The sequence below is a fragment of the Aythya fuligula genome, chromosome 2, assembly GCF_009819795.1.
Source record: "Aythya fuligula isolate bAytFul2 chromosome 2, bAytFul2.pri, whole genome shotgun sequence".
Taxonomy (NCBI): domain Eukaryota; kingdom Metazoa; phylum Chordata; class Aves; order Anseriformes; family Anatidae; genus Aythya; species Aythya fuligula.
The window spans coordinates 138,186,824-138,203,236 of record NC_045560.1 but is presented as its reverse complement, the minus strand read 5'-3'; the positions used below and the strand labels follow the sequence as shown (position 1 = coordinate 138,203,236).

Genomic DNA, 16,413 nt, shown 5'->3' with positions numbered 1-16,413 from the left:
GAAAATGGGCAGTGGAATTTGGGAGCCTACTCTTGACTCCTTTATAGGAGGAGCTTGGTCTTTGTTTTCAGCCATCACAACGAGGGAGATCTCTTTTACCACAAGGTGGCACTTCATCTCATCAAGCCATGTAGCACATTCAAAATAAAACCCCACACAACTAAGACTCAAGTCACAAATCAACCTATTTCAAAATTCCTGACTGCTTGTTCCACTCTTTCTTACTAGCAAAAGAATGACAAAACCACAACAAACACAAAATAGTTACTAATGAAGTATAAACTCCCTCTTTTTGCACCCAGATATAAGAAAGGCATTTGTCTCTTGCAAGCCCTTTGCTAAGTGACTCACCAAGAACTGCATTTACCAAAAATGAGAGGTGAAACAAGCAGCCACCAGTAACAGTGCTTTGTTTTTGTAAAACCTGCCTCGGAGCACGTGCAGCTGGACAGCAGGTGGGCACCTGCTCACCTCATTATCATTTCCTACCTGTCCAGTTCTTTGTAGGTTTCCGAAATGAACATCTGGTATGAAGAGAACTGGCTGGGAATCCAGGTCAGTCATTGTTTTGAAGAAGGTGATATCACTCTTCTTTTGCAGAGGGACTGCACTCAGCTTCCCCTCAGCTGCTAGGAGGATCACAAAGCAGTGTGGTTATGAGAGGGGACACGTTAGGTGTGACTTAGTCCAAACCAGGGAGGCCCGTCTTACTCACAGTTATTACATGAGCTTTGGGAGGCCTGGCCTTTGCCTTTCTTCCTGTTCTGCTTCCTCTCTTCATCTCGGATTTTCCTTTCTGCTCCCTGATGGAAAAAAGACAACCACGGACATTAGCCTAAGAGGAATCACTGCGAGCACCATCCCCTGCAATGTAGCTGAAACTCCAGCTACAGGCACATCAGAAATGCCAAAACAGAGGCCGGTTATCCCATCACAGCTGAATTCCACCAGGTTGTTGGGGAATGTGCAAGGCCAGCCAGCTCCGTATCAAGCATCTGTCTCCCAAACTTGTGCTGGCACACCCAGCAGCCCCCAGGGCTTGTGCCAGCAAGAGGAATAAACTCGTGTGCATCACTGCAGCTGGCTTGGAGGAGATGGGACCGATGGTTTGAGTACTGTGTGGTCTAGGGCTGGCCTGTTGCTGTCACAGCAGGCACACAGGGCATCCTGAACCCAGCACAACGGAGGGCTCAGCCCAAATACTTCGTGTGCGTACTGACGTAAAGCACCTGCAGGATTGCTGTCCTCTTAGATCACGTCTATGTGAAGCTCTTCCCTAAACTCTCAACCACCCACCTTGTGTAGGGGCAGGATAGCTTTGTAAAGGCCTTTGAGGTGTGCCAGTGGAAGAACTCTACTCCAACAGCTTGTTTGCAGTGCAAAGGCTCGTACAGAAACATACAGGCATTTCAAACAGGGAAAAAAAGCCCTGGAGAAACTGGAAGGCAGGGCAGCACTACCCTAATAGGCCCTAGGAACTCCTGGGAAGTTGCAGGCTTCTGTTATGTAAATACAATCTCAATAAGTTTAGAAAATAAAAGTTGTTATTGACATAAAAAGCAGCAACACCTCCTTTGAAGTACTCCTAATTTACTTTATAAATATGAATACAGTCATCTTGTGAAGTGTATTAAAGATCCATATGCTCCCAGACAGTCAGCATGCAAAATTAGAGATCTTTTGCAAATTAAAATTAGAAGTTTCTCTAAAAGAAAGTGGAGGGAGGGGAGGGGAGGGGAGGGGGGGGGAGCCAAAAATATTCACTCAGGAAGGAAAAATTCACACCACAGCCAATGAACAAAGCTTGAAAAGAAGGCAAGAAAAGATTTGCTCCCGGCTGTGATCTATCAATGGCTTTCCAGAGGCTGGAAGAGGTGGAGTAAGAGACACCTTTTTAAAAATATGAGGGTATCTAACAGAAACATTGCCTTCAGATCCAGGCTCCAGCCAGTGCTCACAGACCTCAGCCACAGGCGTTTCATCAGCTCCAAGAGATTCAGAGCTGTGCCCTTATCAATATTGTTTTTGAGGGTTCCTGTTCTTTAACAAAGGGAAGAACACGTCCTCCTGCCCGTGTCCTGAGGAGGGCTGACCACAGCCCTGCCTTTTGGTTTCACAGCTCTGACTGCAAAGATTTTCTTTGATGGTCTCTGTAACTACGCCCCCAAGGAAGCTTGACAGCTCTGTCTGCACCCACTTGAGCCACGGCACCCAAGCCCTGAGAACACCAACGATTTAAAGCAGGCTGGAGATGAAGCCATCATAACACCCCCATCACCACTACGAAGCTCACGTGTGCACCTCCTTCTAGATGAAGGCCAAAGTGTTCCCCATGGGGTAGGACAGGCCCAGAGACTTCATCCTCCTTCTCTCTGTAGCTGCAGACTTACAGGTAATTAGAATTGCACCGTGCCTTCTAACAATCCAGTTACTCTACCGCTGTCCAAACTGGAGACAAGATGGCAGGCACTGCATGTACTCAGAACAACGTGTACTTTGGAGCAAGGAAAACAGGATTGATTTATTTTATTTTGGAACAATATTATGGTATTTGGCCAGACAAATGCTTCTGCTTCTTTTTAGCAAGGCTAATCGCACAGAGAAAATCAGAATGTCTCTGAATTCCCAGTTCCTTCACACACGGTGGCTAAAGCATCTCGCAGTACATAAATATAAATAGGCCTGGTGGCAAGTTTCCCTGACAACCTCCTTAAAGAATAAAAATTATATTCCCTTATCATAATGTAGCATCAGAGATCTGCACATGACAAAAAGATAGCAAGGGCAGAGAGAATTGGCACTGAGAAAACAAGATGTGCACTCTAACAGCTGCTTGGAAGACTGTCTACAGGAAAATAAACATGGACAAAAGACTGGAGAATGAATGGGGAGCAAACAAACGATTACAACCTTTGCAGCCCTTATCTCCATACATTTATGTTACATAAAGCACACGTTGGATCCGAGTCTGTGTTGCTCCCTAGTTTATATGTAATAGAATACTAAAATTCAGTAAGTGCTCAAGTAAATACTAAGATATACGTAGTATGTGCCCCTTAGCTAAATGCTGCTTTATTTCTTCAGAGATTCTCCTTCCACAACGTGTGTGCTGTGTTTCAGCTAAAGGACGTAATTTATCAGCAAATGGTTTTCTTAAAAACTAGCCACGTTTACCTGTGAATTAACTAGGTTAATGTATAAACACATCTACTGGTCCTAAGGAGGCACCATGGCTGCAGACAGACCATTTGTAAGAACACTAACAGGAACAGAAACATTTTCTCTTCCACGTTTCAAACTCAGATACATTTCAGCACTTAGGTGGGAGGAATTTACTGTGTAGTTCCCCTAACCCAGATAATTGTAATAAATTAGGCAGTTTTCTCATCAGCTTCTCTTTATGGTTGTCAGATGGGGGCATAACGATGCAATTCATCCTTCTAAAATGTATAAAATGATTATATGTTCACTGCTTTTTAAAATGGCCCCGTAATACTTTTCTTTTTTTTTAATTAATCATGACAAAGAGTTGGGCAAAAACTGTCTTGGCTTCATCGCCTTTAGCAAACAGGCAGTAAATCCTGTCATTGTCACTAGAGGGCGAGGAACAGTCTTGGAGAAGAAACAGAGCCAGGGACCCTCCATTAGCAGCACCACATCAACTGGGGCCCTGAGTTATTTTGGTGTCTTGGAGAAGATGACCACATCCAGCCCCACCACCTACCTCCTGCCGAGTGCAATGTGGGGACGGTTTCTGCACGGCTCCTTTGCAGACAGAAGCACAACTGCCATGCTGAGCTGGTAATCGAGCTTTGATTCTCCAATCTTTTATTTACTTACAAAAGCACAGTGAGTAAGTGACGTCAGTACACATACACCAGCACCAAGTGAGGGCTGAATCAGGCCTCAGCCTCTCCAAGTGCCAATGAGCACCAATTGTCGGTGAATTGACCTAGATACTTTTCATTCATTTTCATTCCTTTAATTCATCTTCAGCCCTGCATTAAGTTAAAAAGCTGTGTGTTTGTGCACGCATGTATACGTTTCTATTACACAGACACATATCCCATTATCAATACCCTGGAGCCCTCCAGTTCCCGCTCTCAATATAGTTTTGATATGCAGAACGCTTTAACTACCCCTGTGATCTCTTCTACTTTGAGACAGTTTTGATTAAAAGTCTTAGCATTCATTTCCTGCTTCCTCGTCTGGATGTTTGAAGTACCAATTAAGCCAACAGATGCAATGAACATGTATTATTCAAAATCTCCACCAGTTGTGGCTACAAGTCACCCTTGATGAGTTTGTGTTCTGAATTTCCTTCCTTTTTTTTTCTCTTTTAATAATTCAAATTTTTCTAATTGCTTTTCAAAAACAGGTAGATGAAAATGACTTGTTACTTTGATATTTATGGAGCTTTTAACATCCACCTGTAGCCTCAAATCTCTAAATATTTGACATTCAAAGTTACAATTAAAAGCGTAGCACTTTGACTGCAAGAAGACCTTGGTGCATACATTTCCATTCATTACTTTCAAAGTTTTTGCTCCAGTAATACAACTGACTGATTAGCCCTCAAGATCTTGTTGTCAAGACAGCAACAAGGGAACTGACTGAAAAAGGGGAAGGAGCAACAGCACAGAGACCAGGAACAGTTGAACTCTTGCCCTTTCCATTAAAAAGTTAATGCTGCGTCTTGCCTGGGGCATGGCCTTTTGCCTTTCTGTTCCCATCGGTAAGATGGGAAGACTAATTTAGATAAATTTTCAAGTCACTTAAATAGATGCAGGCTCCTGAATCCCTGAACCTTGACTAGAATCCAGGCACCAACCTTCCCCTGGAAGATCTTTCCCAGCAGGGATAAAGTCCATTGGTTGCCAGGTGTTAAACACAAATGAAGCACGGTGATGCTACGCATCTAAGAATCATCACAGAGAGAACATTTCTGAGCAACTGTTTCTACCTGGTGATCTATACAGCTGCCCATGACATTGTCGGACTCATTAAAGCAGGCTCTATGCTTTGATGATGAAAATTACAGCCCAATCTTACTGATTCCCACAAAGGAGTGAGGAAAACCATTGCAAGTAAGAAAATTATGCAAAAGAAGTAGTGAGCAAAAATCAAAAGTTACTGAATCACAAAATGGGAATGCTTAACATATTTTTGCAGTTGCCTTTCAATAAGAAAGCCCCAGCAACACCTAAGTTTTACTGACGCTCCCAAAATAACTGTAATCAAACAGAAAAGAAACAATTAGCTGTATCATTGGGACGTGTTTTGTTTTGTTTTGTTTTGTTTCTAGTGTATAGTAAAAGACAGATTAGCAGGCTTTTAAGGAAAGGTGCCTTTTGCCATCAGAGACCTCTCCACAAAGTTTGTGTGTTACCTATCCTGGCTGTTAGAGACAGAAGGGATAAAACCATCAGACTGGCACTTGCATGAACCTATGGTTAACTTTCCAAGCAGAGATCTTTACCTTCGTGCATTCTGTGACTATTTTGATGTTCCTGTACCATGAGCTACACCATGCTGTCCTTACACAGTCCAACTACGTTGCTCACAAGCCAAGGAATAAGGGCCAAAGAGGCTGCAAAGCAGTAAAATAATTGCGTGATAACCTGCCAGGTTTATAATACAGCTGGATCAAATTCGACTGTGCAACTTATAAATTCTTTCAGGAAAAAGTCATTAGGTCTAAATACAGCAATAATAATAAACTGTCAAACAAGGTGTCACCTCTATCCAGGATAATCGTGCTTTCCACTTACCTTATCACAAAAAACCTTGATCTGGCAGTAGGCTCGGTGGATGGGTTTATTGCTGCGGTTGTTGTAGCTGTACGTATCTATCTGGATCATCAAAGGAAGCCCCTTCACTCCTTTTTGCGAGGAGAAGTCCGTGCTCAAGCAATTCACGGTGATGAAAATCTATGTGACAGAGAGATGACTTTAAAAATGTGGTGCAAACAACTATTAAACTTCTGGAAACACATGACAACAAACAGGGAAATAAAAGCAGATGTCTCCCCAAAATATTTTAATTCAGCCAGTTATCTCCATTCTGACAACTCACACATTTATTCTCCACTTCTCTCCTAAGTCCAGCAAAGATGCTTCCATGCTGGGAAGAAGGCCAGCCTTTTAAGGTGTGTATCAATGCTTTAGTTCAGATCAGGAGATCGCATTTGAGGTGAATCACCTGATTATCCCAACTTACCAGGCTTTGGCTCACACCACAGAGCCAGAACACATAAGCTGGATTCTTTCTGGAGGAGTCAGAGCAGATGTGTCCCAGGAGCACACCTCACATGCTCCAGCTGCTAACAGTTGCTCAGGCCGTGGGAACTGACTGAAGATAATCTCAGATAAAACCTCCAAAACGTGTCTCACGTGGATGTAAGGTCTTTAGCCCTGACTTGTTCCACCCTACAAACCTGCTCCGTACGTTTGTGCTGTTTGTTAACACAGACATAGCCAGATAACCTTGCGTTGTCCTTTCCAGCCATCTTTTGGTCTGGCTTGTTCTTCTGACATCTCATTACTCAAATTCAGTGCGGCCAAGCAAAAGTCTTACCCCTTTTTTCACAAATTCTCTTTGCACTGTCATCAGCAGCACTTCATCCTCCAACCTATCAACAGACATCCCTGACCATCACTCTAAGGGTCCTTCCCTGTCTCTCTTCATTTTCCAAAGTGCATCTCACCCTGCCTGTCAAACAGGGAAGAAATTTCTCAAATATTTCTAAAGCTTCTGCCCACCGTTGCCACGCCCTCAGTTCCTGGCAACCCCTGCTCATCTTCTCTTCTGAAACCTGTCTCATGCTTTCCTTCTACACACACTAATGCCTGTAGAAAATCAGTAGTCACCTCCTGTTTTCTACCCACCATCCATACTATGGGACAAGGACGTGTTCCTACAGCACCTGGCAGAAGGGTCTCTCAACACCAAGTTCATTTGGGTGCAAAGAAAGCTGTTACCGTGATCTGAATTATCACTAGGATCTTTTCAGTCAGGACAGTGTTTGTGAAAGACGAGATGATGCTGTACTAAAAATGAAGTTGCTTTTCGCAGCGAGGATACGTGTTTTACATAGGACTTTTTGCCAGTTGTGTATTAAGCTGCGTCTACTTTTCACTTTTCCTTGGTTTAGAAAACAAAACTCACACAGAAATAAAACAAGCACTGTGAACTAAGAAAAAGGACATAAAAAAACACCCATGTGTATTGCCTGAGCCCTGCTGAGGCAGGATGAGCACAGTAAGGCTGAGCTCTGCAGGGACTCCCAAACACGGCCGATGCACACCTCGCTGATGCACATCTCACGGGGCAGATCTGAGGCCCTCGGGCCCCTGGGATCTGGGAAGATTCAGGAATGAAAAAAGCCCTCCCCCTCAATCCACAAACAGGGCTAAAACCCAACACAAGTGAATAGAGCGCAAACACCCCTCAGAGAAAGGCGAGCTGGGAATAAAGGTCTGCGGTGCGGCTGGTAGGGGGATACTTTACCCTAATGGCAGAAGTTACTTTGCAGTCAGGGTTTTTTTTTTTTTTTACGATGGAGCCAGAGCAGCTTGTTTGCCTGACCGAGCTAATGGCACCTCCGCATTTCTGCTCCTGATTGTATCGCAGAGCTGCATTTACAAATGAAATGGTTGAACTTTAACTGCGGGGAGAGGAGGAAGGCGGGGAAGGGCCCTAGGTGAAACTCTGATTTTGAAACCGATAGTGCTATTTCTGTTTCAAATTACAACTCGGTCTCCTCTGGATCCAAAGGTAAGCGTGGATCGGGGTGCACATGCCTTTGAAATATGATGGCCTGGGTTTTTGTTCGCCTCAAGACTCCTTCACGGTGTCAGCGCAGTGCTTTCAAGTGTGTGTGAACACAGAGCGGTGGAATGAGGCCTGGCACAAAGCAACCCGGGCTCGCTGTGCCTTAGCCCATCCTTCTGCACAGGGATTTTCCAACTGTATGTTAAAATGTGAGAGGGGATGGCTAGGCTCTGCATCGCCCCAGCAGTCTGTTTTTAACTTAAAAAGTTTAATAAAAAGACTTTGTCCCACCTTCTCCGACCACATCCTCTGTGTTTCAGCTCTTCCACTGCCTCCAGACACACGGAGCACAGTAGGAGCGACTGGGGAAGGCAGACTTTCTGGTTTCAGGAGTCCCCGTACAGTAATAACAGATTACTCAGCATGAATAATAGATTGATGCTGTGAGACTCAATATCCTCGTCCTGACACCGCGATACATCAGGATCTCTCTGAGGAGCAATGACTGTAGATTCATGCGTCTGAAGTGTATGATCTTTCCTGTCATATTTGTGCCTCACGGAGAGATGGATGGATTCAAATTAACACAAATCATTTTTTGGGGGAAGAATTTTCCCCCTCCGCTATCTTCTACTAGCCCTCCTTCGAAGCACAGCGCTGACTGGATTTGGAGAAAGAGGGGGAGGGCAGGGCGCAGAGGGAAGGAGATGAGGGCATGACTTGTGTTACTTGAGTTGCCTTTAAGGTTTTTTGCTCAAGATTTGCACCGGGGACCCAGGGGACACGTGTCTATGGCCCTGCCCTGCCCAGAAGCAGCCACTATGCCCACTGCCTGCCCTGCACGGCCTACACCACCCTCCCTCCCTGTGTGCAGGCCCTTGGTGCCACAGGCAGCAAAGCAGCCTCACGGGACCTGAGGAAACACAAATCCCACCTGGCCTTGCTGGGAAGACACACAGGATTAAGAGCCTTCTTCCTCTGGCCTCTTGTACAGCAGGGCTACGTGGCTAGAAAACGTAAGAGTTAAGTAAAACTGACAGTAGCAGGAGTAGAAATCACTGTGTTGTTTGTTTTTTTTTTCCCCAGGGCCCCGTCTACACTTGACTTAGAACTATTTTAATGGTTGTGACTACGACTGTACCTGAATTCATTTACAAACATTTCTTTTTTTTTTTTTTTCCTGCACAAACTGGATTTTAGCACCGTTTTGCTATCAGGAACAAGTCGGGGTTGTCATTACAACGATGTCTTTTTTTTACAATGTCAGCATATCTCAGATTAGAGCAATTAATGACAGAGCTCCACCCATCCAGTCTCTAGCTCGGGCATGCCACTGGCAAAGAAAAACTCATTTGGAGAAACATTCAGTGCCTGAGAAAGTTTCAGCAGTGGCCTAAGATAAGGACAACACTTCTGGTTGTTACGGAGCACGTCTGGAGGAAGCACCCTCTCTTTCGGGGAAGGCGCTCCTCCACGGTGTAGCTGTTATTATGTGAATTGCTGCCTGTTTGTTAAACACGGCAGCATAATTAGCGAGGTACAAGACAGAAACACAGTAACCTGCCTAAAGAGAGAGCAAGGCTCCGAAATGCATTTCCCCTTTTATCACTGAATCCAGCCAGCACGACTCCTGCTGCGGTCTCTCAGCTTATGCACTTTAAAGGTCTCCAGTTATGAAACCTCTAATGTAAGCCTTTTATTACTATTTACATTTCTGGCTCCCATCGACTCGGAGAGAGCCATGGGCAAAAGGGAGGGAAGAGTGTGTTAGAATCAGAAACTTAAGGCAATTTTTCTACTGAATGCTGGCAATACACAGAAACTGTGCTTGGGTGACCGGGCTTTCCAAAATCCTAATAGCCCTGTTTTAAAAGGGTTCGTCCCTCCAGCCTGTAGCAACAAAGAGTTAAATGACTCGTCTCTTTAATAACTCACATCAATCCCATCATTCCTCCCATGCACAAAAAGTGTGGCTTTATAGTTTCTCCTGCCAGCCGTTACCTTATAAATCCCATACAAAGCTAAGACCTTTGTTTTATTTCAATACAAATGTCTCTAGCAAATGTTTACATTACTCTTTTGAAGCTTCCTCAACCCACACCACACCCCGGCAACTACATAAAAATGCCATTTGCCTTGAATCCCAGATGCATACTTACTGAACCATTTGTATACCCTGAAATTTCACCATTATTTGCTATCACTGCTTAACTCTTCTCTAATATATAGAGATGTTTGCACGTGTGCATATCTATATATATAAAAGACATATATGCACGTATACACACAGATACGGCTTATTAAGGCAGCTGCCAAGTATAATACTACATAATTGCTGGCACTAATTCCCCAAAATAAAGTGCTTTTCCTCCAACCTTTAAATTTTGAGAGTAGAGAAAATATTAATTTCCTCCCTAATGAAATGAAATTTGATGCAACTAAAGAAGGAAATGAATAATTAAGAACAAAATAACGCTTGTACTGTTCAAAACTCATCCTACATATCCCTAACCAACGTTAAAGAAATACAGATTGTCACAATTCAAATCACTGCTAGAGACTGTGCTGTTTTATCAGCTTCATTTTACAACTGTGCCCACTGGAATCACAGCTCGCTTTGGCCCACGATGTCTAAGAACCTAATCCTGCAAATCACTCACTCATTGAAAACACAGCTTATTACTGCATGCTCAATGCCAAAACTCATTAAATAACTGGAAAGGTTCCCAGGGGCTTCAGCGTGCTTTGGATTAAAGATCTACATTTCAGTTAAATATAGTAGGACAATGATTGCACGCAAGTATACACAACAACTGCACGGCACACAACTACTGTACACACCAAAAACCATGTGCCAGCACCCACATGAATAGCTTATCTGCCAACATGCCTCTTTGCTGCATGTCCAAGTTGCATGGCTTTGCAGAAATCAGTCATTTCTTGCTATCACTGATAGGTATTTTGGTCTGCTTCAAGGTGACAGTTTTCTTCACCGAATGGTTCACTGAAGTCACAACTCAGAATTAAGGCTGAAAAGCACTGCCCATAAAAAACAGACAAATAAACCTTGTTTCCTTGTAACCTTGTTTCAAAGGTTACATCATCCTACCCATTTCAAATTAGCAAAGTATTAATCATAGAGAAGGCATATCTCAAAGAGGTGCTATGATTTATTACAAAAATATCCTCATTTCACCAGGAGTTATTCTGCTTCTTAATTACCTTCCTTGCAAACTCATTTCTGCCAGCAATAAGCAGGCAGAGGTATGTCTATCAAAAAAAAGAAGCTCTCTATTCAAAAGCCTCCACTAAAACTTTGTCAGGCAGCCAGATACTGCAGCAAAATCTTCAGTAGGGCAGCAGCAAGGCAACCAGCCTCCATTTAGCGTATCATAAAAAGACTTTAAAAAGATGGTTGAAAAGTCAGCCAGTTCTTGTTAATTGTTATTTGTTTCCTCACCTTCTTTTAAAGAATTCTTTTAAAAATACCAAACGTGGTATTCGGGTTCAACCAAAGGGAACCAACAAATCACCGTGCCCATAAATGCTGCATATTTATATATAGAAGTAAACAGGGAAGTGAATTGAAGATGGACCATACAAGAAGTGTTCTGCACTTCCTACCACTGCTTCCTTACTGCTCGGTGTTTTTGTCTCACGAGTTTGACGTGGCTGTAGACCCTTCCCTTCCCAGTACCCCAGATCTGAACCATAAGCCCCAGGGTAACCTATAGGTCAGAGCCCCACCAGATGAACGTGTCATCCTACAGAAAGGTCTCCGCTCCCCCAAAAGGGCCCAACTCTGCTCTCCTGGAAGACAAAGGGAACTGTTGTCACCAACTTCTGGTACACCTGAGGAAATAAAGTGACTTGTGTGCTGTTTCCCCTAGTCCCCAAACAGCAAAGGAGGTATTATTCCACAGTTCAGCCAGCGCTGTACAAGATCTCCTCTTTCCTTCCAGCTCCTTTCAGAAGACGAGGGCACAAGGAGCTGGAGGCAACACCTCGGTTCCCCCCATGGTCCCGAGGCGACAGAGACACCTCTGTCTGTAGACTTTGAACACTCATTTCCTTCACACGAGATCCAACTGGGATGCTGCCTTAGGAAACTTCAGCAGAACGACTGCTAACAGGTGGCTTCTGGGTGTCACGCTCGGGCTGTCGTACCCCCATCCTGCAGGGCTCCCAGGAGGAAGGAATGGCTCGGCTCGAGTGTGGGAGGAGAAAAAAATCTGGATTCGAATCAAGTGCCCTCCAGGTGGAGCATGCAAGTGAGAAATCCGATGCTGGAGATAAGTCTTCCTGGATGCAGGATTTAGTCTCCCGAGAGAGACGGGGATATTTGGTTAGGTGAGCTCTGGTTCTGTTTGATTTTAAAGATCGCTCCCCTGTGCGGTTCCAAGGTCTGGTCTGTTGGTTTTTTGTTGTTTTTTGTTTTTTTTTTTAATTTCTTCCCGGGCCAGTAGAGCGCTTCATCACATAAAGTCTCAGAGGCCCTGGCAAGAACTGCTCTGTGCCGCTTTTGTCTGACTCAGAAGAGAAAGGTCTTTGTGCCTGTGAGGTTAGTTTTAATCTTGAAATTGTGGTGAAAAGGGAAAACAACACTGAGCAGAAACAATGGGGCCAGTTTAAAGATCGTCGCTCAAAATGCTTAAGAAAGGAGAGTCTGTAATTAGGGCTGGAAAATCTTCATCTCTCCCGGATGAGGTAATTGCTGGAGAAAAAGCTGCCTTCGGTGACGTGACTCCGAGTCCACAGCTTTCAAACACCGCAGGGGGATCCTATGGGAATCCCCACACTGTGTGCAACTGGTTATTTTATTAAAGCCTCCAACAAGAACAAGCATGTGTGTACGTGTACACGTGTGTGTGTGTGGTGGGGGAGTCTTCAGCAGGGTGACAAGCTTACCAGTACAACCTGATCTATGCTTGATAGCCCAATACCAAATAATGTTATGAATCCTCTTATTTTTATCAATACATTCTCAGTTCACAGTCCTAAAAGATCAGATACCTGATAACAACCCCCCAAAATAAATAAGCATAAGCCAACATACATTTTAATCACTGCTTCCTGCAGAAATACAAGTGACTCTCTTAAATTTCACCCCTGACTTTTTTTTTTTTAATTCCAGCAACAATAAGTCATTGTTTTAAAATCTTCCTATGCTGTATTTCTGGTGGTCATAGTGCAAACTGTTTCCTTAGTGCTTCTGTGAAGGCCCTCGTGAAAGTCCATCATGCTGGAGATGCCAAATGAACTGCCACATCTGCTTAATGTGCACAATGACCACATGCACGCAATGGTCATCTGTTGTGACTGCAGGGGACAACACACTGCTGTATTTTGAAACGGAATCGCAGAGTAGGGGATATCCATATTTGAGATATCCTTGAATGTTGGGCATTTTGTATTCAACATGACAACAGTACGAGGAGTTTGTTCTGCTGGACAGTGTTGGCTGTTTGTTATTTCTAAGCCCCTGAAAGTCCTGCATTACCCCCACTCATTTTACACCGCCTAATTTCTGTTTGCTTTCTGGAGGCAAACTTGTTCTCATAATTACCTGCAGCTTTTCATTTCTCCTGCACTGGGTCCATGCAGGTAAAACACTGCTACTCTTTTGATGCCTTTATCTATAAGGCACTTCTTAAGGTGCTCTGATGTCCTGGTTTATAACTTCACTACAGCAGTCACAGCCCTGAATGTAAAACCCCATGTCTGAGGGTATCTGACCATTTAAAAATAAAATTTTTTAAAATGCATCAGTTCTCAAAAATAAGCTCATTTCCCCTTGAAAGGACAGTCTGTGTAACACTATAGGAAAAAATGGCACAAACACAAGGAAAGACAGCCCAGCTTACAGAATATTGAGATGAGTATTACAAAATATGGAGATGTTAAAAGTGCAGAAAGGAAGATGCTAATTTAGAGAATGGGAAAATGTGCCTTGCAGTTGACACTGAGTTAACAAGTAGGAAAAATAACTTTTAATTTTTCTCACTAGTAAGAAACTCTGCTCTGAAAGCCCCACAGGTTTTCTTCAGAACTACATCTACCATTATTTGACAGTGACACAGACATGGCCACGACATCATCCTGACAGCTCTGACATACCAGAGCTTTTCTGGGTGGCCAGAATCCCTGGTGTCAGAGAAGGACCACAGATCTCAGGAGACAGAGCTCCCTCACCTCCATCTACCCTTCTTATTAAATAGGAGAAAAGTGGAACAGTGACTGAGGATGGTACTTATCAAGTGATACCATCTGCATGGCTTTTCCTCACCTTTGCCTCCTCATTGACATCCCAAGTAAAGGACACAGCATTGAACGCGATTTCTTCGATGTTCCCAATGGTGTTAAAACTCTCCTTGTAATCAGCTGTAAGAAACAAAATACAACAAATCTCATGAAGTTTTGAACTACTGAAGTTATTAGTAAGCTTAACTGCAAAGAGGTACTATACAGCAACTTGAGTTCGTGTCTAATACATTCCTAGCTAATGTTCTTGCAAAATACTGCTTGCTTTCAAAAAAGGAATCACTGTGACTGCACTGGAAAAGAGTGGGTTCATTAGCTTGGCCAAGGAATGGCCAAAATTGGAAAATTAACTAAAAGCCTTTTTAAACATTTAAAAAGAATCTTGAAGGCTTGACATAAATAAATGACATTTTGGTAAAGCTAAAGAAGCTTTCTAACAGGCTAACAGTTATCAGTGGAGGAAATAATCAGTAGGGTACATTTCTTGCCCAACAGTTTCAAACTTTCTTCAGAATTACTGCACCGGGGGCTGGATCTCTAATTTTTTATTTTAATAAAATAATTAAAACACAGAGATCCTTTCTCCAAAGTGTATCCGAGAGTAAAAGAGATAACAAAAATGTAAACAATTGTTAAATTGAATACAAAATCAGCACTCTCTTCTCACATACTTCTCATGTACAGTTGATGTGGTGTTACCAAATAATTAAAATTACAGAAGGAATCAAAAGCAAGAGGGTGGAAGTTTGAATTTCAAAGACGATGAAAGCATTAAAAACAACAACAACAAACATTAAGAGGAGAAAAGGGGAGAAAAACATGTAAGGAAGATGATTTGTGGCTCTTTCTAACCGAAAAGTGAGGCAGGCCCACTTTTGCACTCCCTTTACCAGCCTGTTTAACACACTTTGTTCTCTTTGATGGCATATTAAGAGAAACACCCTGCTTATAAGGAAGTAATAGCTGCTTGATTAAAGGAACTTCCAGATTCTTCAAGAAAATGCAGCAGCTTTCTCTAGGCCCTATGTATCTCCTTAGCATCCCTTGAGGGCTGCAACTGGACTCGGTGCCAAAGGACTGAGGTTAGATGATGCAGCAATCTCTGTCATTTCAACTTTTGCCCAAATCTGCACTTCAGAAACATGCTGATTCTTAGGGTTGTATTCAGCTATAGAAAGAGGATGTTTTTGTATTCTACAAATGAGAGAACCGAATGGTTTTGATATGCATTTCCTTTGCCTTTCTGAAAATAACCTCTTGGTCTCTAAAAGTAATTTATTGGCAATAAGTGCATTAAAAGCACTTTCAACAAAAACACTCCTGCAAGAAGAATGCTTTAGCACGAGAGATGTGCAGCTAGTACATTTTCTCTCATCTGAAGCACAGGGATGCTGGCATTTCACTGAGCAAGTGAAGCTGTGTTCCTGGTCTACCTGAGTGATTTGGGCTATGGTAGGAATCCAGAGGCACTTTAAGGTGATGCAGCAGCTGACCATGGTGTTTGCTGGCGGGCTTTCCATTCCCACCATGAACTCAGATCCCCTCTCTATCTGAAGTCATTGGCTTCACTCTCTAAATTCAGTGTGGGAATGCAAATGAGAGGAATTAGAAGACACAGAAGTGGTTTAATATGCATGTGCACACATCCACCCACCCCTTAAATTTATGATTCACCAGAAAGTGCCTCGTGTAACTGACTGCTGCATATGGGCGTGCTGTGTAGGTGCTCTTTGGAAAGACATGAACAAGATGTCTTGTAAAGACACGTGTTTTCTTCTCATAAAAGGCTGTCAGATCCCAGCATCCCACCGACCTTCCCATTCCCTTCTCCCAAGACATGCCCCCGCTTCCTTAATTGCCATACACAAATCTCCTGGATTGTGTGTGTGACGTGCTGCTGGAAAGCAGAATTCCTTTCCATTCCCCTTGATTTACGCATAATTAAAGAGAGATCCTTTGTAGATTAAACAGGCGTTTACATCCAAGGATATTTGGAAGTTGTTAGCAGGACTGTTATTGTTCCTCGTCTGCTGCTGTGAGTTACCAGAAATAGAAACTTGGGGTTCTTTGGTATGCAAGAAAACAGCTCTACGGGAAATATTTCCTAGTTTGTTGGGTAAGCTCCATATTAAATGATGACAAATTTCAACATTAGGTGCTAATCACTTTCTTGCATTACATACCATTGTAGTAGGATTTTTATTGAGCACATAAATAATACAAACTTTCCTAGAAAATGCAGGGGTAAAACTCTGGAGCACAGTTAACCAATCTAAAGCACACACTCTCTATGTTCACGTTTGAAGCTGCTCCAGTATTTGTCAATTTATGGTACTGATTCTGAAAAATCAATATTTGACATAATCCAATATTGTATTC

General features: G+C 43.1%; 1 protein-coding gene across 1 annotated transcript in view; it reads right to left on the bottom strand.

Annotated features, from left to right (window-relative positions):
- GRHL2 (grainyhead like transcription factor 2) overlaps window positions 1–16,413 on the bottom strand; it is a 47,636-nt gene that overhangs the window by 12,428 nt on the left and 18,795 nt on the right. Inside the window, exons 9-12 of the mRNA XM_032181156.1 lie at window positions 14,060–14,154; window positions 5,772–5,930; window positions 716–803; window positions 490–629 (exon numbers count right to left, since the gene is read on the bottom strand). Coding sequence (XP_032037047.1) covers window positions 490–629; window positions 716–803; window positions 5,772–5,930; window positions 14,060–14,154 — 482 coding nt within the window. The remainder of the gene's footprint in view (window positions 1–489; window positions 630–715; window positions 804–5,771; window positions 5,931–14,059; window positions 14,155–16,413) is intronic.